Genomic DNA, 17,223 nt, shown 5'->3' with positions numbered 1-17,223 from the left:
TGAAAAAAATCATTTTCCTGTTAGGGAAAAAAATAATAAAATACACAACATAGCACACAGTATAATACAAAAGTAATTAAATATATATAGGTATATGCCTAAAAATAAAAGTGACAAATATAAATATAATATAATATAAGGACGACAGACATCCAAAATACAAAGAATACATGAGTAAGTGCACATAGTGCCAATGCACATATAATGATGCAGCAAGTTCGTGTACATAAATCGCCTCCATACATCCACGAAAACTGCACAATCAATAAATTTCCAGAGTGGACATCAATCCTATATGACAAAAAAATAAAAACAACAACAATTAAAACATATATAAAACACAAAAGACACCAATGAAACCAAAGAAAATTAATATAAAAGAAAAAACTGCATTAAGATAAATAGATCTCGTAATACACATCGCTACCGCATCAGATAAGTAACACTGATCAAAGAATCGCACATCAATAACAACCATATACTCAAAGAAGAATAGGGATATAGCGGCATTATTTTGGTAGGAAGGAGGAAAAACTATTATGCTCATTCAGACCCAGAGGTGCAAGGGTGCCCAGCTTGAAGATCCACCGTGCCTCCTTCTGGGCCAGCATCTTTTTCCAATTGCCTCCCCTCAGTCCAATAAAAACTCTATCAATGCCTTTAACTTGTAACCCTGTTGGATCACATCCATGGAGGGTTTTAAAATGACGTGGGATTGGTTTTAGTTTGAGGGGGTCCGTCTCAGTGGTGGCCCCTTCAATATCTAACACGTGTTCACGTACCCTCCTGCGGAACTCACGTGTGGTCATGCCAATATAAATCAAGCCACAAGGGCATGTGGCATGATAGATAACCGCCTTTGTAGTACAAGTGATGGTGTGTGTAATACGGTACATCCTATCTCCTTTAGAATTTGAAAAGTCCTGGGCTGTAACAATGTTGCAACACGCTACACATTTACCACAATTGGAGCAGCCCCATGCAGGGCCCTTGGCTCCAAAAATATAGTTAGGGCCAGGTCCCCTGTGGTAACTGTGTACCAGTTGATCCCTTAAATTAGGTGAGCGTCTGTAGGTAATCGATGGATAAGATCCAACACAGCCTGCAATTGTCCCATCCGTCAAAAGTACCGGCCAATGTTTAGTAATTGCCTTTCTGACCTCCTCGCTTCTGGAATTAAAATCCAGGATACAACGTACCTGATCTTGATCTTTCACAGTTTTTTGTTTCTGCAATAGAGCACTTCTTTGGCTATGATAAGCCCTCTGGTATGACCGGCATATGGTCTTTTTACCATAGCCCCGATCTCTAAAGCGTAACCATAGGTCCTGGGCTTGTTGTTCAAATAATTCATCTTGGGAGCAAATCCTCCTAGCGCGCAGATATTGTCCAGTAGGAATATTTCTAATCAAATGGCGTGGGTGCTGTGAAGTAGAATGCAGGAGGGAATTAACGGAGGTAGTTTTTCGAAAAAGATCTGTATAGATGGTTCCATCACCCCCAACCTTGATGGAAACATCCAAAAAATCAATCTGTTGAGTATCGTGGTGCCAACCTCCGCAGGCAGGCAGGTGTTCAAGTCAGGGTGTATTTATAGGGTGAACGTAGTGTGCCCTTTTAAGTATGGTGTTTGTTCATGTTGTTTGTTCCTTTTTTAAAAGTTTATAATCAAAAGTTATATTTTATATCGGCCGCATATTGGGCTTCTCTTATGTTTTAAGGGGTTAGTGCTATTATCAGTGTAGCTGACGCTGCAGATGTTGAAAGCCCCCAAGGGTGTGGGACCCCCCTAACGCCAGACCTGCTGTGCAGCAAATCTACCAGTACTCTGCTGAGTTCTGTGTAACCCAAGTGATCGGGCAGCTTTATGTGTACACGGCTCATAGCTGAAAATGGCCAATCAGTAATGGGTTCGGGATCCTGCAGAGCTCATGAATATGGAGGACTACATGGCAGCAGCAGACTTACTAGTCAAAACTACAGCAAGCAGCCCAGTAAGGGACACATCATTACAATTAAGGTCTCTGCCCCTACATCATGCTGCTGTCAGGTTAGGTAATAATAATAATTTTATGTATATAGCGCCAACATATTCCGCAGCGCTTTACATTATAGAAGGGACTTGTACAGACAATAGACATTACAGCATAACAATAATCACAGAAACAACAGATACCAAGAGGAGTGAGGGCCCTGCTCGCAAGCTTACAAACTATGAGGAAAAGGGGAGACACGAGAGGTGGATGGTAACAATTGCTTTAGTTATTTGGACCAGCCATAGTGTAAGGCTCGGGTGTTCATGTAAAGCTGCATGAACCGGTTATCAGCCTAAGTATGTAACAGTACAGACACAGAGGGCTATTAACTGCATAAAGTGTACGAGAACATGATGCGAGGAACCTGATTATGGTTTAAGTTTTTTGAATGGGCCACACAGGGATAGTTAGGTTAATGCGTTGAGGCGGTAGGCCAGTCTGAACAAATGCGTTTTTAGGGCACGCTTAAAACTGGGGATTGGGGATTAATCGTACTAACCTGGGTAGTGCATTCCAGAGAATTGGCGAAGCACGTGAAAAGTCTTGAAGACGGGAGTGGGAGGTTCTGATTATTGAGGATGTTAACCTCAGGTCATTAGCAGAACAGAGAGCGCGGGTAGGGTGGTAGGCTGAGACCAGAGAGGAGATGTAGGGTGGTGCTGAGCCATGGAGTGCTTTGTGGATGAGGGTAATAGTTTGTACTGGATTCTGGAGTGGATGGGTAACCAGTGTGATGACTGGCACGAACAAGGTAGAGGCATCGGAATAACGATTGGTGAGGAATATGATTCTGGCTGCAGCATTCAGAACAGATTGGAGAGGGGAGAGTTTGGTAAGGGGGAGGCCGATTAGTAGAGTTACAGTAGTCTAGATGAGAATGAATGAGTGAAACAGTAAGAGTTTTTGCAGTCGAAAGTAAGAAAAGGGCGAATTCTAGAAATGTTTTTATATGCAAATTGCCTCTTCTGAGAAAAAGAGGACTTAACTCTATAGCGCCACCTGTTGGAAGTAGCGATACTACAAGTCACAATCAACCCTCTAACGAGTCGTGCAATATGACTTAGGATAAAAGCCAAATCAGTATCTCAATTCGCAGACGCGGTGTTTCGGGCTATTGGCCCTCGTCAGTGCGAAGCATGAGAACTGATTTGGCTAGGTGAGAGGCTCTGGACTGGGGTCTAAGGGGTATCGTTTCTCCTTATGGAGAGTGACATACCATCTCTGGCTTGTCAAGGTAAGGAGGCTTATTTGCCGTACAATGTTTTTGAGATGCAGATAAGAAGAGCGAGCAAGTGATCGGATGTGGGGGGTGAATGAAAGCTCGGAATCAAGTATGACCCCAAGGCAGCAGGCATGTTGCTTGGGAGTAATGGTGAAACCACACACGGAGATGGCAATGTCAGGGAAAGATAGGTTAGTAGAGGGAGAGAACACGAGGAGTTCAGTTTTTGACAGGTTCAGTTTCAGATAGAGGGAGGACATAATGTTAGAGACAGCGGTAAGACAATCACTGGTGTTTTCTAAAAAGGCAGGCGTGATATCGGGAGCAGAAGTATATAATTGGGTGTCATCAGCATAGAGATGGTACTGGAAACCAAATCTACTGATTGTTTCTCCAATAGGGGCAGTATACAAAGAGAAGAGGAGGGGGCCTAGGACTGATCCTTGGAAAACCCCAACAGTAAGGGGAAGGTGAGAGGAAGAGCAAGCAAAAGAACCAGCAAAAGATACAGTGAAGGATCGGTCAGAGAGATAGGAGGAGAACCAGGAGAGAAAGTTGTCCTTGAGGCCGATGGAGCGGAGCATAGTGAGGAGGAGCTGATGATCCACAGTATCGAATGCTGCTGAGAGATCCATGAAAATTAGCATGGAGTAGTGACCATTAGATTTAGCTGTTAGTAGATCATTAGAGACTTTATTGAGGGCGGTTTTAGTAGAGTGTAAAGAGCGGAAACCAGATTGAAGAGGGTCGAAAAATCTAGTGACAGATTCCTTTTAAAGTTTTTAAAATCAAATAAGTAAACTTTTTTTACGGTTGTCTACCTTTGAAATCCACTGAAGAACTTCTTCTGTAATCAGCCAACCCCTTTAAAAAAGTTGACAGAGTTCGAGAAGGGACTGTGTGAAATTCACCTCTAGTACATCGATATCATCAAGAAATGGAGAAAATGTTGTTTGGTCTGGCTGTTTTGCACTTTACTAATGACCTTCAATGCCCTCTTTTCCTATTACTAACCTTGTGGTTTTCCCTGGGCCTCTGGGAACAGATTTGACTCTGTGCGCTGATAAACAGAGCAGGTACAAACCACCACTCATGGTGCTGCGGCATTCCTTATAGTGACGAGAAGACGCCTTCAACAGCCTCTGAAGCATGTCGGTGTTTAGCTTATGCACAGAGAGGCCTTCGTTTTTCGGGAATGAAATGTTCTAAAAAGACACAACTGTGTTCTTCATCACTGAGGTTGTTGGATTGTTGCCAGAGTTAAAAGAGAGAGAAAAACAGAGGCGCCAGTATTAGTGGCAGCAGAGGATTCATAAACATTGCTGCCTCTCGAAAACAGTTGTGGAAGGGGCCTGTTTGTGCACAGAGTCTGGATTCACCTTTTGATGATTCTGTAGCGACTTTGGCGTCAGGAGCCGTGAATCCTGGTTTGTCCGATTGCTCGTGAAATGAGTAAGGCAACGTGTAGTCATCTGCCGCTGCCTTGTCTCCGAGGAAAGACTCTGACTTTTTTTTTTCTATATTATGCTTCGTATAACTAAAGACGACGCTGGAAAGTGATTGCCGCGTTTCGCCATCTTTCTTTTATGACTAGATGAAACAACAGCTGCAGTGATGTAATAATTCACATGTAACGTCCTCTTGTACAGCTGAAAGGTAGACTTTAATTAGTCACATTGAATTAGCTGTAAAGTGAAACATTTTGGATCTCATTCTCTGTCATCTTAATGACTATTTTCCCAACTTGCTTAGATTTACTACTTCCATATATCTGAGCATTAAACCCTAAATGTTCAAACTATGTAAATTTTCTCACAGTCGTAACTAACGTATCTTTTTTGGGCTGTAGGAAGTTATTTCTTTGTACTAAAGGGGTGTCCAAGATAATCCAAAGCTGAACACATCGGAAATAATAAAATGTATGCTCATTCTTTTACTTCCCGCTGTTCCAGCTCTGCTCTCCCAATGCTCCCCTCTGATCTTCTTTTCATCTTGGGGAAGACCATAGCTTGTATACAGCACTGCAGAGAAAATGTAGTATTCCTTGCAGGTCATGACTGTAGCCGCTACACAGGATTTAGAGTATAACCATAGACACAGAAAAACGTTGTCCATATACTTTAGTCTAAAATTTATTAAAATGGACCACTGGAACCAAAACTTTAGATTGTTGGGTGAAATTGTAATAAGTCTTTTTTGCTGACCTTTGACAAACATTCATGGTTTGAAAAAGAGTCGACCATGTTTAAAATATTCATGCATTAGCTGTTTGTCCATGGGTGATCTCTGAAAGAATGTTCCTATATAGATAATTCGCCCTTCACTCAGTGTCACCGAACATGTACAGTATATCCAGTCTAAATAACTGTAAAGTACAGGGTGATTCAACCACTACTTTACCAGGAAAAATTGCTGTCACTTCTGAAAGAGACTGTCGGCCGTACTGAAATTTGGCCTATACCTTGGTTCATGACAAGTGAGAGTGCAATGAACCTAAGCGACAAGAAACCTGCTTGCACCGAGTGGTATCGCCGACTTGTTGCCCTGCCGGTCGGCTCCACTAGGGGATAGACCTGCTGCACCGCCTTTCTGCGTGTCGGTAGTTTGTGTGTGGTGCTTGCATTTCACTCCTGCCGAATTACTTCTTCATTTGTTAGCAGATACAGTTTGGAGGAGCATGTTTTTATTGTGAAAACTTATTGGACAACTGAGTCCTTAACCCCTTTCTGACGTCGGACGGGATAGTATGTCAGATGTCAGAAGCCCCGCTATTGTGCCCATAATAGGCGCGGGCGGAATCGTGATCCGTCTGCGCCTATTAACTAGTTGAATGCTGCTGTCAAATTCTGACAGTGGCATTTAACGCGCCCTTCTGGCCATAGGGCCGGAAATACGCGCACCACTGACCCCCGTCACGTGATTGGGGGTCAACGGTGCGTCAGCATTACAACCAGAGGTCCCCTTGATGCCTATTGTTGATGCCGGATTGCTGTGAGCCAGCCTTTCGTCGGCGCTCATAGCAATGCAGTAATTCTGCTACATAGGGGCGATCTGAGCATCGCCCCTATGTAGCAGAGTGGATCAAGTTATGGCAGCTTCTAGCCTCCCATAAAGGCTATTGAAGCATGCCAAAAGTTAAAAAAAAAAGTGATTAAAAATGTGAAAAAAATACAAAAAATATAAAAGTTGAAATCACCCCCCTTTCTTCTCCCCATTCAAAATAAAACAATAAAAATAAAATCAAACATACACATATTTGGTATTGACGGGTTCAGAATCGCCCGATCTATCAATGAAAAAAAGGATTAACCTGATCTCTAAATGACGTAGTGGTAAAAAAAAAGTAAAAACGCCAGAATTATGTTTTTTTGTCGCCGCGACATTGCATTAAAACGGGCGATCAAGAGATCGCATCTTCACAAAAATGGTATCATTAAAAACGTCAGCTCGGGACACAAAAAATAAGCCCTCACCCAACTTGAGATCACGAAAAATTGAGACGCTAAGGGTCTCGGAAGAATGTGCAAATTTTTTTTTTTTTTGTAAGCAAACTTTGGAATTTTTTTTCACCCCTTAAATAAAAAAGAACCTTGACATGTTTGGTGTCTATGAACTCGTAATGACCTGGAGCGTTTTAGCATTTAGTGAACCTAGCAAAAAAGCCAAACAAAAAACAAGTGTGGGATTGCATTTTTTTGTAACTTCACCGCACTTGGAATTTTTTTCCCATTTTCGAGTACATGGCATGGTAAAACCAATAGTGTTGTTAAAAAGTACAACTCGTCCCGCAAAAAATAAGCCCTCACATGGCCATATTGACGGAAAAATAAAAAACTTATGGCTCTTGGAAGGAGGGGAGTGAAAAATGAAAACTCAAAAACGAAAAAAGCTCCGGTCATGAAAGGGTTAAAGGTGTCCAAGTGAGTTTCTAAAGAAGTTTGAAGGTCGAAATCTGCCATCCAAACCATGTATTGAAGCCTTCTTTGGTGACAGAGTAATCACCAAGGGACTATGGCCACCAAGATGGCCTGGTTTAACACCACCAGATTTTTTTCATTGGGGCCATTTGTATCACCAGATATCTGCAAAAAAATACAAACTTGAGTGGGAAAATAACATAAAAATGAATCTGTATGTGTCATGAAAATAAAGAAATGCAAAAGCTATTTGAATATCCAACCGAGAATTATTTAAACTTATCAATAAAACAATAGATACCGCGCTTTTTTTTTTTTTTTTTATTATTGATTTTTTAGGTACTGTTATTACTGCTGTTCTTACTGGGTGCTTTTAAGGGTATCTCGGCCACCTTCTCAAAAATGTCCTTTACAAAAAAAACCTTCTCGATCAATGTTTATATTATAATGTATTCATAAATTTATCCTAAAAAGTCTCCATCAGGAGGGGCCTTCCCCTTAAAAAACCTTACGTTACTACTATTACTCTTGATCATTATACAAGACTCCCATTGGTATCTATTTATGGGTCTTCTACTACCTAATTTTCCAGTATGCTGTCTGGTTGCTACTTTACCACCTTTTATCAGAACGGGGAACCTTGGTACACCTAAAATGCAAATAGTTCCACCTCATGATTCAAGCCCTTCGGGGCCAGGCTGTCCAGGGTGAATATCCATTGCGTCTCTGCCCTGGACATGCTCTTAATGTAATCGCCGCCCCTGGGATTCTGATGGACACGTTGGATGCCAGTGAAGAATATTCCCTTTGTGGATTTATTATGTTTCATCAGGAAATGCCGGGATAGGGGATGTCCTAAGTGGCCTTTCTGGATATTTTTCATGTGCTCCTTTAATCGGGTCATGAGACACCTCTTCGTGCGTCCCACGTATAATTTATCACAAGGGCATCGGATAACATAAATGACCCCTGTGGAGAAACATGAAATCCTGTCCCTTATAATGAATTCTTCTTTTCCACGGGCATCTTTAAAAGAGGTCTGTACTGTTTTCCTGAAATTGGTGTTAATGCAACTGAAACAGCTACCACAAGGCACGAAACCCGCATTTGGTTGTAAAGTGGTTTTGGGTTTCCTACTTCCACTACTGATTGCTAGTGCAGTAGTGGGGGCTATAATATGGCCCAAAGATTGGGCTTTTCTATATATGAACCTTGGGGCCCTAGGTAGATACTCTCCCACTATTTTGTCCCCTTGTAATACCGCCCAATGTTTTGCTATTATTTTCCTAAACTGCTTGTGGCCTGTATGGAACTGAGATATGAGTGGAAGTTGGTTAATTTGTTCCCTAATGTTGATTTCCTGAGTGATAGTTGTTTTTGTGGGATAAACCAGCTCATTTCTTGGTATATGTTCCATATTCTGTCTTGCTTCATCTACCAGGTATTTCGGGTAACCCTTATCTAGAAACTGCTGTGACAGGTGTTCTGCCTCCACATGGTAATCCTCCTCTTTGGTGCAATTGCATTTGATCCATGTGAATTGACTCCGGGGAATATTTGTGAGTCAGACTCGATATTTCAGAAAAAGTTATTTTGCGTGCCTTTTAATGCGTGTTTTTAGATATTTTGTGTTTATTAATAATAAAAATACGGTCTTAATTCACACACACACACACATATACAGTTTTTAGTATGTAGATATTTATTTAACACTTTGAGGCAGGAGCCCGTCTATCCTAATAAAATACTCCATCCGTAGTTTGCAAACGCACAGTACTGATATGGGAGGTCCCATGTGAATTGGGAAACCTGGGGTTAAACAGAGGGCGGTACAGAGTGGTGGCCAGACACTATATATAATAGGATGAGCTAGGGGAACGGTAACCCTGAGGAAGAAGAGCGTTGCTCTTTGAAACGCGTTGGTGGAATCCTCTCCCCTTTTTGAGCATCCTAGCGCTCCTTACTGCAGGTGACGTCACTAGGTAGGAGGAGCTTAGCGGCCATCTTTTTTCGTGTGCGGTATCCAGGGAACGCTACCGGCCGGGGCTTCCCTGGTTCCAACTGCACAGTACACCGCCCCGAAACCCCGGAGGTGCATACCGGACGGATGCACACCCAGCACGGGCCCGCATTCAGCTGTAAGAGCCTCACCAAATTTAAGCCCTAAGCTATCGGCACCTGGTTAATTGACAACTTGCGGCAGGTTGTGTTGTGTTGGTGCGGCGTAAGGTCACTGGTGTAGGGATTTCTTCGGTACAGGGAATCAGCCCACGAGTTTTGTGCATCCCCTGTTTTAAGTTTTCTATCTTGGAGCAATTGTTAAGGCATCCTCAAGCGCGGTATCTATTGTTTTATTGATCTATATTGCCATACAGGGGGGGCATTACCCTGGTTGATTCCAGCAGCTGAGGACTGCTGTTTTTTCGGGTGAGCGCCAGTGTTTGTATTGTATAATTATTTAAACTTCTTTAAACTGTATGTACGGAAAACAAACAGAAAACTGAACTGGTTAATAAAGGCAATACAATAAATTATGAAAGTCATCAAATTATGAATATTTTTTAGCAATACAATGGAGCAATTACATTATTACTTTATTCAAGTTCAAACCTTGATGTGAAGACCCCAATGTCCATAACTTTTTGTAGCAGGTTTTTAAATTTGGAAAACACTACTTTCAGCACCTGAATTGAAATTCACACTGTGGGTTATAACTAGACATGAGCGAATATCATTGGATCCCTCCTTATTCTGCTCGCTAATAGCACTTACCGAATAGCTGCAGTGGGAACCCGGATACCTGGAGCGCACCCTATAATCAGGTGTCTGGCTCCGCATCTGCATATGTCGCCACTGTGTGACAGTCACAACACATTCATGGAGAGCCTGTGTGTTCTGATAGTGACACAGCCGCGACACATGCCGCTGCGGAGCCGGACACCTGATTATCGGGAGTGATCCAGGTATCCGGGTTCCCGCTGCAGCTGTTCGGTAAGTTCTATTAGCGAGCCGAATAAGCAGGGATCCGGTGATATTCACTCATGTCTAGATATAAGAAATATAAGCTGATATTTAATATATAACACTGGATATTCCAGATCTGGAACTCTGTCAAAATGAATTCTGTAATAACTGTATATTTGTTTCCTGATGCTATAACATATACAGCAGCACATTACAGACTATATGTCGTCACATCACTTTACAAGGTGAATCTTGTATCTCTTGCTATAAGATTACTGATCTGTAAAGTACGGAAATGAGTAATAAATGTAAATTCATAAATCTGCATTAATGGTTTCCACTTCGTTGAAATTTGGACATTAGTGGAAAACCAGTATTAGCCTCGTCTCATATACAGAAACGATTAGGCAGGAAATATACAGTGGCAAAGCAAGTTTTTACACTTATTTGTGCCAGAACAGGCCTTTAATTCAACACTCGGAGACATGGATGCTTTAGCTATGGATCCATGCCAAGGTAAACCATTGCTAAATTTATACAAAGAGGCAACACAGACTTCGAGGAGAACTTCAGTTATGAAGCGCGATGGTTGATGGACATCATGAGTCTGAGACAGTCTGTCCAGTGTGTATGACTTGTGTGATGTCGGGCAGAACACCCAGATGTCTCTTTCTTATAACAGATTCGCGTAGCTCTTCCAGAGGGAAGATCCCCTAGGGGAGGCCTGCTATGGGTAATACTTGTTTGTTAGAAGGATCACGTGGAGATCAGATATTCACCGGATGTCCTGCTGCTGTAACCTGCCGCTATCAACTGTTATCTAGCAAACATTCAATTTCCCTACATCACTAATTACAGGGAGGCATTATATGAAGTTTCCAGCCAAAAAAATATTGAAGGCAGTAAATGTGACAAAAAAAAGAACTAGTACTCACCTGATAGATCGAGGATAGATAGAAGTGCTCCAGTGGCACTTCTCCGGTGATCCTGTTGCTCTTTGTTGTTCTACAGTGATGACTTGCTCATTATCTTGTGAACAACATGTAACCGCTGTTGTTAGTGGTGATGACACCTTCTATGGCACAAGACCGCTCAGTACAGCGATCATGAGCACATGGTCGGCATCTCATTAGTGCGGAAGAAAATAGGTAAAGGTGCTTTTAGACAGGCCAAGAATTGGTGTTCACATCAGTCTTCTTTGGCCCATTTATACAGTCCAGTAACTGCGTGCTGACCATCTTGTGAATAGTTGTTAAGCTCTCATTAATAGGTCAAGATTGGCTCACCTAAATGCACTTTAAAGGGGTGATCCAGGGCCTAAAATGTCCTTTCTAAATACCTATCTTTACACCCTAAGCACTTTTATAAATTCCCTACACCTCCATATTTAGCCAATCCCTATTTGTGTTTTTTTACTGCATTTACTGTGAAGTTTCGTTTGAGAGGAGTCTCAAACAGGACATCACAGGAGGCTAGGGCTGCACTCACTTCCCTGCAGCATATTTCGCATCTCCTGGACAGGACGTCATCAGGGGGCGGCCTGCAGCTACCTTAGTTTTTTGTATCGTCGCCCTCTGAAGACGTCATGGATCTATGGTGGTAGAAACTGCTGGAGAGGTGAGTGCAGCACACTCACTTTGTTTCTATCGCCGCCACCACTGCATTTTCTAACTGTGAAACAAGACGTCGTCAGGTGCGGAGATAGAGGCAGCGAGTGACACCAGCGACTTCCTTTGATGGCAATTCGTTGCTGTCACTCGCTGCTTCTATCTCTGCCCCCTGATGACGTCTCCTTTCACAGTAAGGCTAAGTTCACACTGGGCCTTTTTGCTGAATTTTTTTATGCTTTTTTTGTATGCTAATTTTCTGCCGAATTTTACAGTACCAGTCAAATTTGTAAGATTTCAGAAATCTCATGCACACAGATTTTTTTCGTCATCAGTATTTTGTGCTTTAAATGTTTTTTTGGACATAGAGCATTTCACTTTTTTCAGTGTTTTTTCAGCATTTTTCACCCATTGACTTGACTGAGTGGTGAAAAACTGCTGAAAAAATGCACCAATAATGCAGGTATCATGTTTTGCTGCACTTTTTGTGGCAAAACCTGATTCTATGGAATATGACTTTTTTTTTTTCAACACTAAACTTTATCCGCATGCACAAGAAAGAAGTCTAGCATGCAAAATCGCCACAAAAACACAAGGAAAACATGCTTTGTTTTCTGCAGTTTCTTTTTTTGAAAAGAGATCAGGTTTTGCTGCAGAAGAAATGCATGGAACAAAAAATGCATGAAAAAAACACCTACTGTGAACTTACCCTTAAAAGATGCAGCAGCGGAGATAGAAGCAGAGAGTCAGCGCTGCATTCACCTCTCCCATAGGATCTATCAGCATGGATCCAGAACATCTTCTGAGGGCAGCAATGCAAGAAACTGTAGCAACTGCAACTCTGCTGCCTGGTAACGTCCTATTCCAGGAGGGGTGATGGACGCTGCAGGGAAGTTACTGCATCTTCAGCTTCCTGTTCCACCATGTTTGAGACTCTTCTCAAATGAAACATCTCAGGAAGTGCAGTTAAAAGAAACACATTTAGGGATTAGCTAGATAGGGAGATGTATAGGACATTTTAGGTGACGGACCAGCAGTTTAAGAATTAAACCAGCCAAACCATTGATTTACCAAATGGGACATGATGCGGGGCAGTTAAATGGAACCTTTCACATAGAAAAACGGCTATTTACCTGCAGACATAGTTGTTGTCTGCAGGCGAATAGCATTTAAATCATGATTGGAAGCATGTTTATAGGGAGAAAGCAAAGTTTTGTTCTCCCTGCAGCTGCTTGCTTTCAGTCATCGGGGCTGTAACAGTCACTGCTCACGACACGGTGAGCACAATGTAATCACTTCCCTCCACCTTGACTGACAGCCGACTCTGCATACATACTCTGCACTCATGCTGCGGAGCAGACTGTCAGTCAAGGTGCAGGGGAAGGGATTGTGTAGTGAGCATTGACTATAATAGCTCCCTGTACCGCCCCAATGACTGGACCTGCGATGGGCCAGAGCTAGCAGTCATATTACGAGCTTGTAAATGTTTATGTAAGACACTCATCTGAAATTGGCCTTGGGCTGCCTCAAACTACTGAAGGTGGGTAGCGCCATTTTTTTGGGTTGTCTTCTTTATTATCCCCTGTATGAGCCAAATTTGAGAACCATGTGATAGCAGCCCCCATTCTGTTGGGTTTGTGCCATTTACTAACTACATAGATGCCTAACCACCTGGCTATCATTTAATATTACATTTACTGTGTTTTTTCAGCAGACTCTGCAAGGTAAGGTCTGGCTGGCTCAGGCGCTTACCCGTACAAAACTTGTGTTTGCTAGGGGTGCCAAGGTGGCTCCAAAGTAAAAAGGAGTTGCCTCAGATAAGACATTATTTAAATTGCTAATGAAAATACAAACAAATTGAATATATCTGTATATTCAAATAAAAGAGTCAATTTGCTTATTTAATTTTGCAGAAGAGGATTGGACGTCCTGTAAGCCTCTTTACCCTGTCGTATCAAGCATGTCACTCTCCACAAGGAGAAACGTTACCCGTTACGCCCCAGTCAGAGGCTTTTCATGCAGCCAAATAAGATCTCATGCTTTGCACTGAGGAGGGGCAACACCCCAAAACACGTGTATCTACAAATTGAGCTTCTGGTTTGGCTTCTTATTCGAAGTCATTTGGCAAGGCTCGTTAAAGGGTCGTTATTGACTTCTAGGATTGCTACTTTCAATAGGTGACTACAGAGTTCAAGTCCTCTTCATCTCTGAAGAGATAATTTGCATATTAAATAAGTAATCAAAATAGAACTGATTGAATATATCTGTATAATCTGATAAATGAAGCACAAATGCAAAATGTGAATTGTTGACCTTGCTCGTCTTGTCTTTGCAGTAAGACAAAACGCAAACTCATTTCAGAATACATTCCTCACCATATTTCAAACAAAGGAACTCTCTTCCCACCAAAAAAAAAAAAAAAAGAAATGAAAAATCTGCTACCTAAGGACTTAACATTATATAGAAACATTTCCAAAAATAGGTCATTTTCTTCTGGTAAAGAAATGAAGTTATTTCATGATCTCATGAAGCTCCTCGTCGAAATTTTGTGTCCAAACGTCTTTCACAGCCCTATTAGGAATTACACCCACATTGAGACACTTTGTTTCCGGCTCTTGCAATATCTGTTCCCATTCCAGAATGAACATGTCATCCCGTTATGAAACAGCCACACACTTTTCCTGCCAGGAATCTTGTACAAGCGTATTGTAAGGTATCCAAAGACAATGATACAGATTCATCTATTACATTCATGTTTGCCCTGATTTTTCTACATGGAACGGACGTGTCTTGCGGAACTTAACCAATGAAGACATAAGTGAAACTTGTACAATATTTTGATATATTTACTCCTCGTTGTAGGTGGTGATTGTCAGTGGACATCTGGACAGCTGGGATGTTGGGCAAGGAGCCATGGATGATGGTGGTGGAGCCTTTATCTCCTGGGAAGCGCTGTCCCTCATTAGAGATCTTGGTAAATATTTATAAATGGAGTCATCTACCCTTAATTTAGCTTAATAGTTGCTGATAGTCATGCCTTTGGTGTTTCAGTTTCCTATCTTCCAATTTTCACATTTCCTTATTGATCTCATGAGTTTCCTGTTATACTGATGATACCATGGTTGACCCTTGTATAAATTTGGATCAGTCTCTTAGTGGAAACCATGGGGAAATTAATTTTATATTCTGCTGGACAAAACCTCATATCTCTGTTCTACCTTCACCCGTCCGTAAATTTTGCCAACTACTCCAGTTTTATTACAATATAAATCCAATACATGACTGCAACATGCAAGCAACATCCTCAACATGGTGTCCATTGAGTGTCAATATATAGCATAGACATCTCCCAACAGAGTACCAAAATTCTGTTTATCTTTTCTTTAAACTAGGTCACTTATCTCAAGATATCTTGAGACAAGAGTAAAAGGTAATGAAGGATACATACAGTATGTTTTGCTTTTGGAATGCTCTGTTCTTCGCTCGCATTACGGATCCTTAGTACAAAGCTTCATTCCCGCCACATGCTGCAGTACAGACTATGTCAGATGGGGAATGTATGGAAATATATTTCCCTGAAACAAATGTTCTGGGAGAAAATTTCTCGACTATATGGAATGTAATGGGAAATGTGTTTAAAATGTTTTATGTATTTTTAGGGATACCTATTTTTTCTGGATTCAAATGGAAATGGGCAATACCTTACTAAGCTACTTTTAAGGCCTTGCGAATGTGATGACTGCATGCACCCACCGAGCTGTATAATATTATGCCCTTAGAGTGTAGTAAGCCATGCTGTACCTCTGCACGTTTCCTTTTCCATACATGCATGTGTCTTATTTTCAACATGTGGAATTAAAGCGCTAAAACTATGAATCTATGAGGGCATGATATGCTTGGTTGGATGCTGTAACATGTAGCTATTCTATATGAGTCACAGTGGCTCAGTGGTTAGCACTGTTGCTTTGCAGCGTTGGGGTTCTGGGTTCAAATCCCACCAAGGACAACATCTGTAAGGAGTTTGTATGTTCTCATGTTTGTGTGGGTTTCCTCCAAGTTCTCCGGTTTCCTCTCACACGTCAAAGACATACTGATAGGGAATGTAGTTTGAGCCCCAATGGGGGCAATAATGATGTTTGTAAAGTGCTATGGAATATGATAGCACTATATAAGTAATGGGGGCAACAATGATGTTTGTAAAGTGCTACGGAATATGATAGCACTATATAAGTAATGGGGGCAGCGATGATGTTTGTAAAGTGCTACGGAATATGATAGCACTATATAAGTAATGGGGGCAGCGATGATGTTTGTAAAGTGCTACGGAATATGATAGCACTATATAAGTAATGGGGGCAACAATGATGTTTGTAAAGTGCTATGGAATATGATAGCGCTATGTAAGTAATGGGGGCAGCGATGATGTTTGTAAAGTGCTACAGAATATGATGGCACTATGTAAGCAATGGGGGCAACGATGATGTTTGTAAAGTGCTACGGAATATGATTGCATTATATAAGTAATGGGGGCAGCGATGATGTTTGTAAAGTGCTATGGAATATGAGAACACTATATAAGTAATGGGGGCAGCGATGATGTTTGTAAAGTGCTACGGAATATGATAGCACTATATAAGTAATGGGGGCAGCGATGATGTTTGTAAAGTGCTACGGAATATGATAGCACTATATAAGTAATGGGGGCAACAATGATGTTTGTAAAGTGCTATGGAATATGATAGCGCTATGTAAGTAATGGGGGCAGCGATGATGTTTGTAAAGTGCTACGGAATATGATAGCACTATATAAGTAATGGGGGCAGCGATGATGTTTGTAAAGTGCTATGGAATATGATAGCACTATATAAGTAATGGGGGCAGCGATGATGTTTGTAAAGTGCTACAGAATATGATGGCACTATGTAAGCAATGGGGGCAACGATGATGTTTGTAAAGTGCTACGGAATATGATGGCACTATGTAAGCAGTGGGGGCAACGATGATGTTTGTAAAGTGCTACGGAATATGATTGCATTATATAAGTAATGGGGGCAGCGATGATGTTTGTAAAGTGCTACGGAATATGATTGCATTATAAAAGTAATGGGGGCAACAATGATGTTTGTAACGTGCTATGGAATATGATGGTGCTATATAAGTAATGGGGGCAGCGATGATGTTTGTAAAGTGCTATGAAATATGATTGCATTATATAAGTAATGGGGGCAGCGATGATGTTTGTAAAGTGCTATGGAATATGAGAACACTATATAAGTAATGGGGGCAACAATGATGTTTGTAACGTGCTATGGAATATGATGGTGCTATGTAAGTAATGGGGGCAACAATGATGTTTGTAAAGTGCTATGGAATATGATGGTGCTATGTAAGTAAAATATGGTGAATAAAATTAATATTGTTAACAAAAGCTTCCAGAGGAAAATAATTCCGTAATATGTGCCTTATAAAGCACTATA

At 41.4% G+C, this 17,223-nt stretch overlaps 1 protein-coding gene across 3 annotated transcripts in view; it reads left to right on the top strand.

Annotated features, from left to right (window-relative positions):
- Nucleotides 1-17,223, top strand: part of CPQ (carboxypeptidase Q) — a 606,939-nt gene that overhangs the window by 431,697 nt on the left and 158,019 nt on the right. For all 3 annotated transcript variants that reach the window (XM_077270925.1, XM_077270926.1, XM_077270927.1), the window contains exon 5: nucleotides 14,609-14,720. In XM_077270925.1, coding sequence (XP_077127040.1) covers nucleotides 14,609-14,720 — 112 coding nt within the window. The remainder of the gene's footprint in view (nucleotides 1-14,608; nucleotides 14,721-17,223) is intronic.

Source organism: Ranitomeya variabilis, chromosome 6, assembly GCF_051348905.1.
Source record: "Ranitomeya variabilis isolate aRanVar5 chromosome 6, aRanVar5.hap1, whole genome shotgun sequence".
Taxonomy (NCBI): domain Eukaryota; kingdom Metazoa; phylum Chordata; class Amphibia; order Anura; family Dendrobatidae; genus Ranitomeya; species Ranitomeya variabilis.
The sequence above is the reverse complement of the archived record's forward strand: the minus strand, read 5'-3'. Positions and strand labels throughout refer to the sequence as shown.